Source organism: Sphaerodactylus townsendi, linkage group LG03 (assembly GCF_021028975.2).
Source record: "Sphaerodactylus townsendi isolate TG3544 linkage group LG03, MPM_Stown_v2.3, whole genome shotgun sequence".
NCBI classification, from domain to species: Eukaryota; Metazoa; Chordata; class Lepidosauria; order Squamata; family Sphaerodactylidae; genus Sphaerodactylus; species Sphaerodactylus townsendi.
In genome coordinates, this window is record NC_059427.1 from 51,437,957 (window position 1) to 51,456,528 (window position 18,572).

At 43.3% G+C, this 18,572-nt stretch overlaps 1 protein-coding gene across 3 annotated transcripts in view; it reads right to left on the bottom strand.

Moving 5' to 3' along the window:
• MGLL (monoglyceride lipase) overlaps nucleotides 1–18,572 on the bottom strand; it is a 107,407-nt gene that overhangs the window by 14,291 nt on the left and 74,544 nt on the right. For all 3 annotated transcript variants that reach the window (XM_048491928.1, XM_048491930.1, XM_048491929.1), the window contains exons 4-6: nucleotides 9,571–9,707; nucleotides 4,042–4,152; nucleotides 11–100 (exon numbers count right to left, since the gene is read on the bottom strand). In XM_048491928.1, coding sequence (XP_048347885.1) covers nucleotides 11–100; nucleotides 4,042–4,152; nucleotides 9,571–9,707 — 338 coding nt within the window. The remainder of the gene's footprint in view (nucleotides 1–10; nucleotides 101–4,041; nucleotides 4,153–9,570; nucleotides 9,708–18,572) is intronic.

Sequence of the window (18,572 nt, forward strand, 5' to 3'; positions counted from 1 at the left end):
ACATTCTCACCTCTTTTTTATTCCGGGAAACCACATTTGGGTCTATAGCTCCCAAGGACAGATTTGGCATGACTAAGTTAAGTACTTTAGCTGCAAAAACCTGAAGGAGATAAATTATGTTAGAAACCTGGACGGCAAAAAAAGAAAAAGAAATGCAGGATCCAGTTGGCAGAAACAGAGGTCTGAGGCTGTACCCTCAGTGACTGCCAGCTGAGGTCCTAGTGCTAAATGCCAACAAATAGCTCACTTCCCCACCCCCACCCCCCAATAATTAGAAAAGGCAGGAGATGAGGAAGCATGCAACAAGTAGTGTTCCCTAGAACCCCTGTTTTTCACAGCTCTAGGCCCTCTGCATTTTCCCCCTGAGACCAATTTAACCACGGAGAGAATTCCTGCTTTGGCTCATCACCGTTTACTTCTCATTTCGGGCTGCTGCAACCCAAGCCTGCTAGTCTGAGTGATTTACTGTAGTTGCCTAGGCTGCAACTCTTTCTGATGAGCGTTCTCTAGGGGGCTACAAATAAACAAGAGCAAATACGCTGGCTTTGACTGAGGAAATCTATTGCACCCTTGTCCTCTGGGAGTGCAGCACTGAGCCTCCGGAGCTTGACGAGATCGGCAGGAGAAAGTCAAATATCTTTTTCCCCCTGCTAGCAGCATTCTGCACGCAAGCCTGGTACTTAAAAATTCTCCTCTCCTCCTCTTTTGAAAACTGCCTTCTAATTAAGTGGTCATCATGTGAAAAAGATGACAGCTAAGGAAACAAATAGCTGGATCTTTGCCCTCTATTCTATCTGACTGTCGCACCGCAGCCACAGATACAACCTGCAAAATGTAAAATGGACTGTGTACCCTTGCTTGGATTTGAATCCATTAAAAGTAATCAAGTTTCCATGTGGTCTGTGATCCCCCTGCATCGCAGGGGGTGTGGACTGAAAAACTATATTGCATTAAAAGCAATGGTAAAAGGATAAAACGCAAGATCTCCAGAAGTCGTAAATATCAAAGGAGCCACACATTGCAGAGGCACGCGCAGGTAATCTTCTCACTGTCTACTGACTGCTTTTTTGGTACCAAACTCTCATGAACTACATTCCATTTCACTGAAGTCACGAGAAAAATACTGAAGATAAAAGTGTCATCAGGAATGTAAATGCGATCTTGTAACTTCAAAGCATTTTGCACAGCTGACGGTTTTACTGGCATTGGCACATCTTGTGTGCTTTCTCTGTCTTGGTTTATGCGTAGCTACTTATGCTTTGTCTCAGCTCAGATCCTAACACTGGTTTGATGAAATTTTAATGTGGCCTTGCTGGTTTTTGGGTGGAATGGCACTGAAAGTCAGTGGCATACACACGCTTTTAATTACAAAACTTTTTAATAACACGTGCTTTGACACAAATTTGGGGAGAAAAGGACTCCAGCTTAGAAAATGTGGTGGCTAGATTCAATTTATCTTGGTACAAACTAAGCTGTTGATACATTTGGGTTAAATGGTATATCTTGGAGCCGCAGACTCTGAACAGTGTGTGTATATATGAACTTACAAGGATTTGGAAAGTCTTCAATTGTAAATGTAGGACTTAAAGCAGAGAAGCAACCACATGTCTGTGCCCACATGATCATAAAGAGAAGTCAATACTGCCTGTTGGATCAACTGCCACCTCTTTCATAATAAAGTACCACAGGCCTGGCTTATTTGCATGCATAAACTCACTTAACAATGGGAATTTAATATTCTTCTGCAGGTGCCAGCCTGAAGATGGGAAAGATTAACAACTGCCTGTACACATGCCTTCTCTGCAGTGGCCCACATTCTCTGGAACAGTCTGTCTGAGGAGGTCAGGAAGGCTTCCACGCTTCTGGCATTTTGCAAGCTATGTAAAACAGAATTGTTCAGCAGGGCATTTTTGATATAGGAAATAGGGCTATATCATAAAAGATTGGCCATGAAAATGAACTGTGTTTCCACTGATGCAATAGCATGTTCTGCATTGTTTAATATGTCATATTTAAGACCTATACTTTGTTCAGCCCAAATGTTTCAAATTTCTGCTGTCCTAGTCCTATCATACTGCTTTTTAGATGTATTATCCTATTGATTACATTGATTTAGATTGCGTAATCCACCTTGAGGCTCAGTGAGAAAGGGGAATTGTAAAAAAAATGTAAACAAATCAATAAATAATACAGAGACCAAGCTGTGCTTTAACTGTTCTTCAGAATTAGATTTGTTGTTGTGAACCACCTAAGCATGAATGCAATAAGCCAGCATCTAAATATTTTAAATAAAATATTAGTTTACATCAATCAACTCCTACCCACATTCTCTCTCACACCCATATGTTCATGGAGCAAAACACTATTCATGTCTGTTGGGTTGATGAAAACTGTCATTTGGCAGAATGATGAATTTAAGTCTCCTCCCATTAACAGTGATGGTACAAATGCAACAACATACCCAGAACTCTGGAGGTGTGGGGAAGAAGAGTTGAAAAGGGAAAGTGATGGTAGGGAAAGGAGTTAAATCCCTTGTTGCTTTGTTCTCAATCACACACTTAAGGGACTTTTACCTGAAGCAACTGCTAGGATTTCTCTGCATAGGGCTGTATGGAGGCCTTCAGAGTATACCAAAAGTTCTTTGAATATGACTTTAAATTATCAAGGGTCTTCCATCCAGCCCTGTTTTAGTGCAAATTAGTGCACACACACACTCACAGAAAGCACCAGTGGAAGAAGAGCTATGTCTGGAAACTATGGCCGTTTCTGTACAGGTTGTTTACAACGTATCTTGCTACCAAATCCTACTTTTTTTGTCAAAGGCTTTCACAGTCAGAATTAACCAGCTGTTGTGGGTTTTCCAGGCTGTATTGCCGTGGTCTGGTAGGTTTTGCTCCTAATGTTTCAACCTCATCAATGAGTGGCATCTTCAGAGGCATGTCACAGTGATATGTGTTTCTCTCTGTGGTACAACTGTAAATGAACTCCACACAGAAACATGCAAATGTGCCTCGCTCCCCTGTGAGGTGGACAAAACATATACCCCACCACACAATCACCCTACACTTTGCCATAGGGAGAAGCACATCTCACCATGACATGCCTCTGAAGATGCCAGCCATAGATGAGGGCGAGACATCAGGGGCAAAAATTTCCAGACCACAGTCTGGAAAACCCACGACAGCCATTAACCATACCCCAATGTTGTTGAACAACTTCTCCTTCAGCCATTTTCTCCTCCCCCTCATACTCCGTTTCTGAAAGGAATTTGTTTTTTTCTTCGTCATATCACATTAGTGATGTAACATTAGGGCACAGCCACAAGCCAGGTCAATAGTATCAGATTTGTCAATTTCCAAAGAGTGATGGAACATTAAAGTGAAGATATACTTAATCTGCAGTTACGAGTGAGTGAAACTGACAAGGGACTGTTGAAGTAGCGACTGTGGCTGGAAAAAAAGGAGGGGGGGGGGCCTAGGTATTTTGTTTCCTTCAGATAATGGTGCCTTCTCCAGGAGGGCTTTTTGGCTTCAGTTTTGTGTGGATACTTCTCAATGGGAGAAATGAAGGCTGAGATGTTTTTTGAATTGCCACTTCAATGTAACTGCGCAGTGACACTAGAGCGCCTGTGCAAAAGAAAAAATAGGGAGGGTAGTTCTTCTGCATCACAGATGACATCCCACCAGCATTAGGAATAATACGTTTTCAGCAGTAGCATGTGGAATAAATGCAACTAAGAAGACAGAGGGAAAACAAAGGGGGGAATGGAGGTGTGCGGAATGATTTCACATAAAATGTTTCCGAGACGCAAGATTTAAACACTGAGAAAATTTGTGGTAACTTGTTCATGTGGAAAAGGCCATTGCTTTCACATCCTGCATGTGAGCTCCCAAAGGCACCTGGTGGGCCACTGCGAGTAGCAGAATGCTGGACTAGATGGACTCTGGTCTGATCCAGCAGGCTAGTTCTTATGTTCTTATGTTCTTATGAACTGTCATTTAGTTAAACAGCCTGGCACTCATTTATTGCCTAGATTTTTACCTTGAGTGGCGTTGCTACCTCTGGGTTTGCAACTACTAAAGGAGAAATTAATATCAAGCCTGAAAAGTCGTTTGGTCTTTCACACGCAGTAAGGATAGTGATGGCTCCTCCCTGCAACAGAAACAAAAACAGTTTTTGAGTGATAACACTGACAACTGTTAGGAGTACAATACTGAAGAAAAAGTTAAGTACTTTATAGGCTGGTACAGTAACAACATCCCTGTCTCAGGAATCTTGTCAATGTGTTCTGGTGCTAAAGCTGTTTAACCTGAACAGCTTCTACATACTGAATGCCTGTATAAATGCCTGTTAACATGCAAATCAAGCTTGCTAATTGTACCCTTTACACTTTTTAACAGGCAAATGGTTCTTTCTCCCACCCTAGACATTCCACAGATATATATACTCCACTTGCTTTACTACCATCAGATCCTCTGAAGATGCCAGCCAAAGATGCAGGCAAAACGTCAGGAGAAAATGGTACTAGAACTCGGCCATACAGCCCAGAAACCACATAACACTTCAATACCCAATGAATTAAGGAATGATGTAGCCACAAAGAGGAGATACCAAACAAGACTGGTTTGACCATAACAGCTGAGACAAAACAAAAAGACAGTATCAGCTAGTTAGATACTTCATTAAATGTCAGATTACAAAATTTAAACAGATTCTTTAAATCTCCCCACTCCATCCTGAAGCAAACAGTAACCCTGTTACAGCCACAGCACTGTTCTAAAACTTGGGAGGGATGCTGACCAAACTCAGCCAAATATGATATAACTAGCAATAAAGCCGCCCTGAGCCCTTCGGGGGAGGGTGGGGTATAAATCGAGTTTTTTTTTAAAAAGCTCATTGTGGGAAAAATACAATGGAGTCTAGAAACTAATCCCCCCAAGGCAAGAGATGGGACAGGGTATATATATGGGTGGGCCATGTCCAGATATTGGGCCCCTCTCCTTCCCTCCCATCTCTTGCATGCCACCCCTCCCTCCCTTCCTTGCATGCCATCCCTCCCTCCACTAGTGTGGGTGGGCCATGTCCAGATGACAAGCCATGTCCATGTCTAGATGCCCCCTCCCCGTCCCTTGAATGCCACCCCTCCCTCCCCTTGCATGCCACCCCTCCCCCTCCCCTCCTCCCTCACTCCCTTTCCCTTGCATTCCACCCCTCCCCATGCCTCTGCTAGGGTGGGTGGGCGGGCCATGTCTAGATGCTGGGCCTGCTCCTCTCTCTTGCATGCCACCCCTCCCTCACTCCCCTGGATTCTGGCTTTGCAAAGGTGAGGGCAGCACCGTGCCTGAAAAGCCTGATGTATGAAAAAAATACTGTGGGCTCTAGCAAGTGGGAACCCGCAAGCGGAGACTCAAGAGGGCATTATGCCCACCTTTTTTCCTTCGGTTCTTTCCCCTTTTCTCTGCCTCTCACTCTGCATCCTGCCAATACTTCTCTTAATGTTCTCTATTTTTACCCCACTACCCCAACTCTCTTTCTGGCCTCCTACCCAGCTCTCTCTTTCTGCCCCGCTCTGTTTTTAGGCTGGGGAGGGAAGGGTACTAAGTTGTTGAATGAATGAATGAATAAACTTTCTGCCGTGCTACTCCAGCTCTCTCTTTCTGCCCCACTACCCCAACTCTCTATTCTCTATGTTTCTGCCATCCAGCTTTTGTTCTCTCTTTTTGGCCACCAACCTTTGCTCTCTCTTTCTGCCCCCCCCCCAGTACTCATTGTTTTTCTGCCCCTATCCAACTCTCTCTTCCCTTCACTCCCAGTTCTTGGTAGCTTGCCTGGAGTGCTCTGGGTGAGTGTGGCGAGCTCTCACCCCGCACAGCCCTGCTCTCATAGCTTCAACTGGAGTTGTTCCAGTTGCAGAGAGGCCTTCCCCCTCCTCCCCAAACACTCTGGAATGAGGTGGCCAGTTCTGGCTGTGGGTGCTGGGCTCATTGCTGACTTACTTGAGAGTTGGCTCATGCAAGGCATAGGACAGCCATGTGAGGACTCCTACTGAAGAGATGGCTCAGGCAAGGATTAAGACAGCCCTGTAAGGGCCCCAGAGCTTTGAAAAATGTTATCAGCCGAGTCTGAGAGTTGTTGTCCCTCTGTACATGAGAAATGACACCCTCTGGACTACATCTCCCTGAGTCCTACACTTTTTCTGGTTCATCATCGGGAACATGCTGCTCAATTATATAAATAGTCTGAGAAGTCAAAAATGCCTGCACCCTACTTTTTATTGTGTCCTGAAGTAATCACAAATCACTAACAGGATCAAGAGCCTCTTGCTCCCCCTGCACTTAATCTCAGTGCGAAAGGTGAACTGTAAATAAATAACTACCATGAAGGAGTCAAAGGAATATATGGACACACTATTCATTTCAGGGCATGTACCTTCTGCACTATACATCTCTCCAGAGAACTTCTGCCTGGCCTTTCCCAAATAAAGTAAAACCAACACAACCCACAAATGAGCTTGCTAACTTGTTTTTCAGTTTTACAATTTCACATTGCAGATGGGAACTCATGTAACTGAATATCCCTCCAAACGCAAACACTGCCCTTCACATAAATGTTCAAGACAGACTAGGCTAGAACTCCGAAAGGTAGAGAAAAGCAGAATATAAAAACCAACTCTTCTCCTGGTGTACTATTTTTCTATGTACAAAAGTTTTTTGTAAGGAAAAGAATTTCAGCACCACAAGTCTCTACCTACAGCCTGAAATTGTGTATTCAAGAAACCAGGTGGCCTCATGTATTGGTTATGAAATCTAGGCCTAGTCACATGGGCCTAGCTTTTCCTACATGTGCAAATAGCTACAGGCACATTTGAACAAGGACTCAGGAGAAAGGATGACACAAATACATACAAGCTGCGTAACAGAAACTGCCCTTAGGTCAAATTTTAGATTGTAAGCTTTTCTGGATAGAAACTCTGTAAAGCTCTGTAACGCATGCTGATTGTGCCCAGAAATCCTGGTTACCACAGAGCCTATTATATTTTTGTAGGAAGTAAAACCTCCATGTGATCAGGCATAGTGATCTTAAAATTCTGGGAGGGACTGGATTCTGGAATCTTAGAAGACAGGTGTAATTAGTACAGTTCTCTGTGTTGTAATAAATTAATGTTTTGAATATTCATTTGGCAATATTTAACTAGTCAGGTAACTAAGATGTTTTGATTGAGCAGATGCCAACTCTAACTTGGACTGCTATTTAAATAATGCCCGGTTTGTGTGTAGTTTAAAGCTAAGAGCTGGCAAGGCTGAGGCATCAGTGACCAGGAATGCTTCAAAAGGATCATGAACAATTAGTTGTCAGGGGAAATACTTGGTGAGCTTCCACAGTGTTGAAAAGCTACCATCCTGTTTACATGTAGTGGCAGCAGAAGCAAGAGGAATGGGTTTTACTTGGCTGAGGATTTAGAAACCAGCTCATTGCTACAGAAAGTATTTTGAAGTGTGCTTTAAAGGCATGCCAGTTGTCTCAAATCCAACTTATCAATAGGGCATCACACCCTAAGTCAATTTTAGTTCAGGAATATTTAACAAATACAAGGAATGCACTTTCATGTAGTGTGCTGTAGGACAAGGCGATGGCCGACAGCGTGGAAGTTTGCCAGAGAAAAGATGAAGGCAGTGTCTGGGTGGATGGAATCTCCACAGCTACAACCTGATGGATGACCTCATGCTATTGTGAAAGCATGTACTAGGAAGTTCCTAATACAGCCTCACTGCAAATGTTGCACCAGTCATTAGCTCTCTGACTCCGGACAGACCCTCCCTATTGTCAAACATTATGAGGGGAAATATAAGGACAATCTGCTGCCATGGTACACCAGGTGCCTTACAGGCCATAGCTCAGAATTTGCACTTGTCTGACAAGCACCACTGAGGACTATGTCAGCCCTTAAGACTGGAAAGGCAGAGTACTGTACTGTACGAAAACGACCACTGGCAGGTTCTTTGGGGGTACATTCATGTCCTGGGCTACTATGCCATGCCTTTGTAGTACCAGGTTGACACCAGCTATCTTAATACTGTCAACACTAATCCTTATCTATCCTCTTCTGAAACTGAATCTGTAACCAGATTAAGGTACCATCAGGGCTGGGGTTCCTCTGTGATAAAAAACTAAAATATGTATTCACCAAAATAACACAAAGTTTGTACCAACGAAAACATAATTCTATAGTATGAGTGGATCTGTCCTTTTTCTAGACATGTACAGGGTGGGGATGATAAACAAAATAGCGCACTCAGGACCTCAGCGTGAGTTTGGGAATAGGGTGCTCGGAAAGGCAAGCCTTCTACCTGTTTGCTCAACTCCTGCTCTTCTTGGTTGTTGAAGGGCAGTCACAAAAAGAGATGGATATTAGATCCCTTGAAGAAGCTATCCTTGGGCATAGACAATGATATCAACTACTGGCCGGTTGCAATACCTCCTTTTTGAAGAGGGTGCTCAACCAAGTGGTGGTCCCTCAGTTACAGACTTTTCTGGATGAAATGAATAATCTAGACATGTTTCATTTTGACTTGAAGACATGTTTTGGCACTGAAACTGTCTCTGTCACTCTGGTGGATGGGAAATAAAACAAGCCGAATGTGACCCTGCAAATTCTTCTGGATCTGCAACTGGTTTCTGATACTGGAACAGATCATATGAAACAACTCTCCCTGATACCCTGGAGAGCTAGTGCCAGCTAGAGAAGACAACATCAACACTGACAGACCAGCTGACTGACTTGGTATAAGGATATTGAAAGGGATACAAGAAAAAGAACACATCAAAAGGTTTAGACTTCCTACCAGTATATTTCTGGCCAAGACTCAGTACATTGGTTTTGAACGGCAAAATGCTAAATGACTTGGGAATAGAATATTTGGAAGGCTGTCTTTCCAAATTTGGATTGGTATTGCGGGGAAATGGGACAACAGCATTTTTCTTCTTGGCATTTTCCTGATTTGCAACAGCCTTGGAGAAATGCCATTAGCCCTGCTGTGGAAATGTGTGTTTAGCTTATCAGTACATCCAAGTTTCACCAACAGGCTCCATGGCACTGTTTCAGATCTAGAAAACAGCAAAGAAGGAAGGCTTAAGCTTCTCTTCCCATGTACTGGGCCACTGAGCTGTGTTGGACCCTTCCATGTCTGCGAATTGAATACCAGGCATGGAACATGTAGCGCACGCCTGATCAACAGGCCACAGGGAATACCTGGGAAGCACCTGAGAAAATGTAATTTGTAATTATGCCCTTGGTAATTACAGTTTTTGTAAGACATCCACAGCACCAGAACACGCCCCCTCCCCAGTCATCGAAATGTCCTAATTCCACACTGTGTTTTGCCTCTCCATTACATGTATGTAAATTATAATTGTTTTTAATATCCCTGTTAACTGCAAAAAAAAAAAAAAAAAGGAGAGAGAAGGAGGAGGACAGGTCAGAAAAGGCTGCAGTGAAAAGAGTGCCCTCTGTTTTTCAACAGGAGGCCAAGATTCCATTAAGCAGGGTGGGGGGTAGTGCCATGTGCTTACCATGGAATGCCCTAGAAGGAACACAGGGAGGCCGGGGTGATCCTTCTTCATGAGGTCAATGTGCTGCAAGCTGTCTCTGACAAACACATGGAAGTCTGACACGACCATACGGTCTCCTTCGCTCTGCCCGTGGCCAACTGTGGAGGGGAAAGGAAAACCAACCTGCTACGTCAAAGATATTTAACACCCTTAATGTAAAGATGCTCTAGGTGGGGTAGATCTCAAATGCAACAGGGAAAAAATGATAAGATTATTTATATTCAACTTCATGTACATATAGCTATATATATGATTCGTATATAAATCCGGTGTTACGTCATTAACAGGACAGTGACAATGGAAAATATCAATCTGATTACTAGTGATCCCTTCAAATATCTAAACATTAGATTGATCCACCTTGGCTGTGTCTTAAAGATCATTCATGTGTGTGAAAATCTGGTTGAGTATTCCTGCCCAAGCAGGAAGCAGCTGCTGTGTAATGCAGACCTTGCTTCAGCCCACCTGTCCCACTTAGGAGGAGACCGGAATCTGGAAGCTACCTTCCACAAATGGATGTATTTTGTAAGACTGGAAAATTTGTGTCCATAGTTCAGAGTGAGGGACTCATGAAATGATACCCGGAAAGACCATCTTTGTCCACTGCCGTTACTAGACAACTACCATATCTATGCACAGATGGAGACGTTCTTACATTTTCCAGAAATGACATGCAAATTATTGCCCTCAACACTTCACTGCTGGTATCTAAAACATTCAGCTTGAAAGGAGGTGTGGATTCAACTGCAAAAGGTTAAAAGACATTTCTGAATCAAAGGCAGCAGCTGTTTTGATCCAAAGCTGGATGTCAGAATGGAGGAAATAGCTGACAGTTAAAGAAAAGACAAAGAGAAAGGAAATGTGATAGCTGGAAAGTCCGAGAAGAAGGTGTGTCAACTTTTACTGTAAATTTCAGTGTTACAATCTAATAAGAGGAAGAGTTAGGATATTCTTATTGTAGGAGATGTAAGGCTTTGTATAAAACTGGTTTTCCTGAACCTCAGTCCTTGGCTTATAGCCACTACCACCACATGTCCTCTTCAGGACTTTGAATGTTACTTTTGGGAAACTCTTCATCACATCTCCTTCCTTAAAACATCACTAGCTTCCTCGAAGACCAATTAAAAGCTAAGCATCTCCTGACAACTGAGAAAACAGCACATTAAACATCAACAGGAAACAAAGGCCCCTAACATAGAAAACCACATCAAACAGACATCTGATCCATTTGCTTAGTTGTCGTTTGACCAAACTAGATGAAGGTGACATTCAGATGTCTCAGCAAGCTCCAATGTGCACTAATATGATTTGGTAGTTCAAAATCCTGGTTTGTGGGGAGCAAACAAACTCCAATTCACTTTTACATCTGCATTTGTACATCAAGGGGAGGTCAATTCAAACCAGAAATCCTAAATCCTAAGTAACACCATACTGACCAGTTAGAACCCAAGATATGAGTCCCCATTCTGCCATGGAACATTGCTCTCAGCCTAAGCTATTTCACTGCGCTGTTGTTGCGAGGATAAAATGTAGGAGGGGTTTTCTCCTCACTTTTCCTCCATTGTTTTCCTGAGCACTTTAACCACAATGTTTTTTTGATCCATTATCCCAGCTGTTTTCAATATGCTTCCCAGCCAGCTTCCCTTGTGGTCATATTGAAATGGTCTATTTCTCTGTCCCATCTAACATGCCTCATGTAATGACCCAACCTCCCCTTTAGCCAGTTTCACCTCCCTCTCCTCCTCCACTGGGTGACTGAAAAGAGTACTAGGAGCAATTGTTGTATGTAATTGGGGATTGCTCTAATAATGACTGTGAGCTATTGCACATCAAATTTGGCCAAAAATGTGGTTGGAAATCTTCAAATATATCAGAGATTGAAAAATGGCAAGTAAAAGTAGTGAAAATTATTTTAAAAAGCCAAATTGATGAGAATGGTTTGGGATAAACCTATGAACAATGTTAGGAAAGAATGGGGACACTGGATTGAACATGGGAATCTTTTTTTTTTAAGGAAAAAAGGCATTTTAGAATCAAAAATGGAAAAATTCTTAAGAGGGATACAAGGTTTGCAATCTTGACTCATGATTAAAAGATGCAAATAAAGATTGTGGTAAGGAAAACTATATTTTATTTTATGCAGAGTTCCCCTTGAGGCTGCTCTGGAAACTCTAACTGGTTCAGAATGCATCTGAATGGTTCCTCACAGGAACTCCACAGGGAGCATGTATCCAACTGCAATGGCTCCAGGTAGAGTACCTGATCAGGTTCAAGGTTTTGGTATTAACCTAAATGATCTGGGACCTTTGTATCTGTAAGATTGCCTCCCTCAATACATTCTCCATACAGCACATTTTTGAATTGCTGCCTCAAAATGTACAGTAATGATAAAACACCTGCACAAAAGGGAGGGAAAAGGGGAGGAGGATTGTTCTTCTGTGTCACGGATGACATCCCACCACCATCAGGAATAATACCTTTTCAGAAGTAGCATGTGGAGTAAATGCAACTGAAGACACAAGGGGAAAGGGGCAGAATGATTTCACAGAAAATGTTTCTAAGACACAAAGTCTGTCCACTGGAAAAACCTGTGGTAAACCTGTACATGTGCAAAAAGGTCAATCTCTAGATAAGAAAATAAAATTCAAGCGATCTGTCTGTGAAGGGAGAGAACATGAAGAATGTGCATGTGGAAGCATGCCAACAAGCCATGTTCATGGACAAATTTTGGCTTAACTGGACCTTATTGTGACATGCGGATGCAATCCTGAGGATACAAAGACTGGAGCAGAAAAGAAAATGCTACCAGGAACGTCTGCAGTATAGGGCAGGTGTTTTCCTCATGGCAGACATGCTCCTTTATCTTTGCCTGTATGTTAAAGGAAGCTATTCACTTATATGGGAGGAATCAACTATAATGTGTCATGCTGATGTGTACTTTCCTAGTATTTTTGGTTATGAGGCCATTAAAGAGTATTAATACTAAAATGATAAAAGCTAGTCCTTTCCCCCCACTCCTGCTAAAGCAGCTTTGGCAATGCCTGAATAAGGACTGATTGCAGACTGTAGGAATAGGACTCGATGCAATTAAAAATAGAAAAATAATGATTAGGTCTCCCTTTTTCCTTCTCTATTGCCAGATAAAGACTGTTTATTTCACTGGGCTATTGAAATTCATAATTATCCCTTGGGGAACAGAGCTAGAACAGCAATAGGAACTGATGATAAACCGATCTGAATAGGTGGCCCAGTGCCATATTATTGAGCCAAAAACTACATCTTCTTCATGGCATCTCTGATTTTTCAAAGGGAAAAATGCTGAATAGCAAAGCTGGGAGGGGAGGGTGAGATTGAGAGAGATTTCTGCCATCAGTCAAAGAAACATTTGGTGAAACATTCTTCTTGCCATCACCACAGATTTTTCATCCAGATCTCTCACACACATCCCGTACGTGCTTTGTCAATTCTGACACCTTTAATCTGGTGATACCTCACTCCTAAAACAGATTCCAAACTGCATAGAGCATAACTCTGCCTGCTAAAGCTAATACAAGCTAATTAAGAGATTTTACAATCAACAGATTTGCAGGGGGGAAAGGGGAGGGGGAAGGGAAGCCAAGTGCAATTTTTAACAAATTTAAAAACAAAAGAGTCACATTCATTTCATAGAATCGTCCCACTCAAGACTGATGTTTGGCTAAGCATTTCCCAGATTGCAGCAGTGATGGCTCATGAGCATCTCATGCTGGCCCATCTGGGATCAGAGAGGTCTGGGGGAGTACCACCAGGACTTTCCCCAGTGGACTCAATGGCCAGTCCTCCTCATATGAACTTTAAAGCAGCGGCCCTTTCACAGGGTATAACTTGGAGTCCTGGATTTTTTGCAAGATGTGGTTTGGTAGGTCAACCACTATAATTGTTTTTATATGAATAAGACAGCCATGCCATCAGATCCCTATGAATTCCTGGCGGTTATCCCCTTATCCATCCACAACAGCAATATAATGTCATAGCCTGCTCTCCACCATCCTAAGTCCTTTTTGAATAACATGAGTGAGAAGCTTATGGTTTCAACCAGCAGCAACTCTTGTTATCACTGAAGATCCAAAAAGTACATATGAAGGTGTATTATAGCGAATCAGACCATTGGCCAATCAAGGTCAGTACTGTCTACACAAATGCTCAGCAGCTCTCCATGGTCTCAGACTGAGGTCTTCCACATCACCCCCTACTTGATCTTTCTAGCTAAAGATGCTTGGGATTAAAACTGGGACCTTGTGCATGCCAAGCTGGTGCCCTACGTTTCAGCCACAGCTCCCTCCTGATGCAGCTTCTGGATTCCAGAATTTGTGCCCTCATGAAACTGAGCTTCTGGCATCTCAGAACTGGCCATTTTGGAGTAACTGAGACCATTTTCTCAACTCTTCAATTAAACACTGTACCTGAGTGCAACAAGGGCACGCCTTGGCTTCAACAAACCAAAGGACAGCAAAATCCAGCCCCTACAATTGATCCCCCAGGGAAAGGAAGTTGCAATTAGCAGCTCTTTATTCTGACACAGGCCTTGCAACATCATGCCAAATAAGCGGCTCTGAGTGCCTACTTTGTAAGCAGTGATTTCAACTATAATTTCGGTATCTTCAAGTTCAAAGTGGGCTATTACAATAATACTCTCTAACATCTTGGTATGTAGAGACTGTGGACTTTCATTCACTTTCATGGGATTATTGGGCCCCACTGCTCAGCTTTTATGCTCCTCTAAGACCCCTCTCAGCGACAGAAATAATTACTGGAGTCTTCCTCCCTCCCCCAACCCCTAGTTTAATTATGTATAGCAGATGATGATCCTTTTACAGCTACATTTGGCAAATGATTCCCTATCTAGATACAGGAGCCTCAGTTTCAACCCTCAATCTTCCAGCGTGGTGTAGTAGTTAAGAGCAGGTAGATTCTAATCTGGAGAACTGGGTTTGATTTTCCACTCCTCCACCTGAGCGGTGGAGGCTTATCTGGTGAACCAGATGTGTTTCTGTACTCCTACATTCCTGCTGGGTGACCCTGGGGTAGTCACAGTTCTTTGGAACTCTCTCAGCCTCACCTACCTCACAAGGAGTCTGTTGTGGGGAGAGGAAGAGAAAGGAGCTTGCAAGCCACCTTGAGTCCCCTTACAGGAGAGAAAGGTGGGGTATAAATCCAAACTCTTCTTCTGCTCTTGCTCTTTGGTAGTTACATGTCTCTAATATGCATTGATTGTTACCATTCTTAAGCTCCAAACACAGGGGCCTCTTCATCCCTCTCTGTTGCACTGCCTTTGAAAACAACTCAGAAATTGCCTGGTCCAGAATGTGGTAGTCCAATGAAGGAGAGCCTAGGCACTATAAAAATACTTTGAACAGTTTGAAACAGCTACAAGGGCTGCCCATTTGTTTCCAAGTTTAATTCAAGATGCTGGTTAAGACATTTAAAGCCCTTCTTGGCCAGGGGCCCACACATCTCTCTATCAGCTGACACCAGGGTCCTGCGGGACCTTCACCAATTCCACAAGACGGAGATGTTCCACCAAGCCTTCAGAGGAGGCTATTCCATGAGCAAACTTTCCATTTCATTTAGCTGGCCTCCCACACCCAATTCCATCTGGTGTCATGATACCATTTGGAACATCATGCATATTTTCCATCTTGTATATTGGCCCTCCCTCCCTGTCTCTCCTGCCTCACCCCTCCCCCTCACACACACACTTGGAAAGATGAATGTCATAGGGGATGGAGAGTATTTTTAGGTTTGGAATGTTTAGTGGCCATGTTTATTAGATTAGGACTTGCTGCTGTTGATTTTTGTATGTTTGGTCTTTTGTAACTGTATTTTTATTGGCCCTAAAAGGCTCTGAGGGAAGAGCCAGAGAGAAGGGCCTGAGGTGGAGCCCAGATTGGGGGAAGGGAATAAAAAGGGTGAGGGTCTGGATGGCCAGGGAGGATGCTCCCAAGTAGGTACGGCCTGACTCAGGTCCTGTTAGCCCTGGGAAACAGCCGCTGAAGTGTAACTGCACCCAGACACCCTGTCTGATGCCAGAGAAAGAGTTCCTCATACGCTGGGAAGGAGCAGCCCGGGTGGTGCTAAAGCTCAGGGGATCGACAAGAATGAGTATATGTAGGTATTACCTCATTTGCAGTGCTTTTCCATGTGATCAGGTCACACGTTCCGCTACCAGTCATTAAGTGTAGAAAGATAACCACTACTTAGTTCTCAGACAAATAATCAACACATCTTTTTTTCTCTCAGCCCTTCTCCATTCGTAAAGCTGAGGTAGCAGTGACCCAGCTTGCACTAACAAGAAAATGATATTTGGCTGTAACCTCTTCAGGGCCGCACAGCCCAGGAGTGTGAAAAATGATGTCAATAATAATTCTCCTCTTTTCTTGCCAGGGCAGCATGCCTCTTCAGCATGCATGTTCCCAGAAAGAACCGAAAAAGAAAAGAGGTGAACTTCATCCCAGCCCAGTCTTCCACATGCTAGGCACAAGTGTCAAACTGGTGGCCCTCCAGATGTTACAGTGGACTACAGTTCCCACCATCCCCTGCCAGCATGGTACTGGCAGGGGATGATGGGAACTGTAGTCCATAACATCTGGAGGGCCACGAGTTTGACACCTATGCGCTAGGGCAAAGTTTAATGGAGACAGCCTGCTCTCCAACATTTTGTTTACTATGACCACAGCTGTCAGTGGAAGTTAGAAGACTCTTCTATCCCCTAACCAGGTCATATTGCAATAGCATTCCAAATGCACCAACACAACATAGGAAAAGAATACCAATTGACCAGCTTTTGAAAGTCCGATTCTAACTCCTTGATCCAGGTCATGTATGAACCAGTGTCAGGACTAAGTGGAACATTTCTTGAATTCCAGGGTTTGGTTGGTAGGCACATTACACCAACCTGGGTCATTTACACATTGGTTGTTTATTCCACCTTGAATGCTACTGGGAAGTAGCACTCTTAAGAGGAATGCTCTTAATTTCTCTTTACCCAGTGTCTCCCTGAAATCCTACAATCTCTTTCTTTTCCTCTTAGGAATTTGGAGTCTGTTTAGAAGAAAAGTGAGTAGTGGAGTGCCACAGGGTTCCATCCTGGGCCCAGTGCTATTCAATAATTTTATCAATGACTTGGATAATGAAATAGAGGGCATGTTAATCAAATCTGCAGATGATTAGGAGGGGTAGCTAATATCCTGGAGGACACGGGCAGGATTCAAAATGATCTAGACAGATTAGAGAGCTGGGCCAAAACTAAAAAAATTAATTTCAACAGAGATAAATATAAGATTCTACATTTAGTCAGAAAAAAATGAAATGCACAGATATGGGATGGGTGACACCTGGCTTGACAACAGTGCATGTGAAAGGGATCTGGGAGTCTTAGTAGAGCACAAATTAAACATGAGTCAGCAGTGTAATGTGGCAGCCAAGGTAGCCAATGCAATTCTGGGGTGCATCAATAGGAGGGTCCAGATCAAGGGATATAATAGTACCTCTTAATTCTGCATTAGACAGACCTCACCTGGAATACTGTGTCCAGTTCTGGGCACTGCAATTCAAGAAGGATATTGACAAGCTGGAACGGGACCAGAGGAGGGTAGCCAAAATGGTAAAAGGTCTGGAATCCATGCCCTACAAGAGAGACTAAGGGAGCTGGGTATGTTTCGTCTGGAGAACAGAAGGAGTTACATGATAGTCACGATTAAATACTTGAAGAGATGTCATGCTGGTGAGGGAGCAAGCTTGTTTTCTGCTGCTCCAGAGACTAGGACAAGGAGTAATGGATTCAAGGTACAGGAAAAGAGATTCCATTGAAACATTAGGAAGAACTTCCTGACAGTAAGAGATGTTTGACAATGGAATACACTGCCTTGGAGAGTGGTGGAGTCTCCTTCTTTGGAAGTTTTTAAACAGAGGCTAAAAAGCCATCTGTCAGGATTGCTTTGATTGTTTCTTCCTGTATGACAGAGGGTTGGACTTGATGGCACTTGTGGTCCTTTCCAACTCTATGAATCTATGATTCTATGAAAATAGGGCTTTTGCAGGAGATGGCGTCAACCATAAAATGGTGAAGCCAACCACAAAATAGCATGAGTGAAGTTATGCATAATTCTATTAGCAGCTCTTTAATATTTCAAACACAAGTTCTATTTAGCAGGGTGACCTTTTAAACAGACATTGGGTAATGATTTTTCTTGCATACACACAGTAGTGAAGTGATTTTCTGCTGTGAGAGCAGCTGATGCTGAAACAACTTTTAAAATATCTGCACAGCCAATCAGATTCCCATGGCTGATCAGAAGCCCTGTTGAGCAAAAGCTCCACTTGGCCCAGTCCATATTCTAAGAACACCTGGTGGACACCAGTAAAGGTCTCATTCATTGCCATGGTGCCCAATGGCACTACAACGGGGGGGGGGGGGGGGGGCCTGATCTAAAGAAGCATTCGTTTACAAACAGCAAATATATTTCTTATCGTGTCACTCAGGCCCCTTCCGCACATACAGAATAATGCACTTTCAGTCCACTTTCAATACACTTTGCAGCTGTGCAGAACAGCAAAATCCACTTGCAAACAATTGTGAAAGTGGATTAAAAGCGCATTATTCTGCATGTTCGGAAGGAGCCTCAGATCTCCATCTTGAACCATCTTGTGTTCATAGTTTCCAATCCAGTTACTACAGTCCTGAGCACGAAGATTCCAAGTTCCCCTGAATTCAACTGGACTTGCTCCCGAATAAGTGCATAGGATTATAGGCTGCAACATTTCAGTCAAATTAGTGGCTGGATCCTGCATGTGTCCCTATAAGACTATTAAGTCCAGAATCTGAAATAACCAAGCTAGGCCCTTTCCCCACTTTCCTTAAGCCCCGCGCTACTCGAGGAGAGTAGCGCGGGGGATCCTATAGCGATCCCCACTGAGAGGGGCGG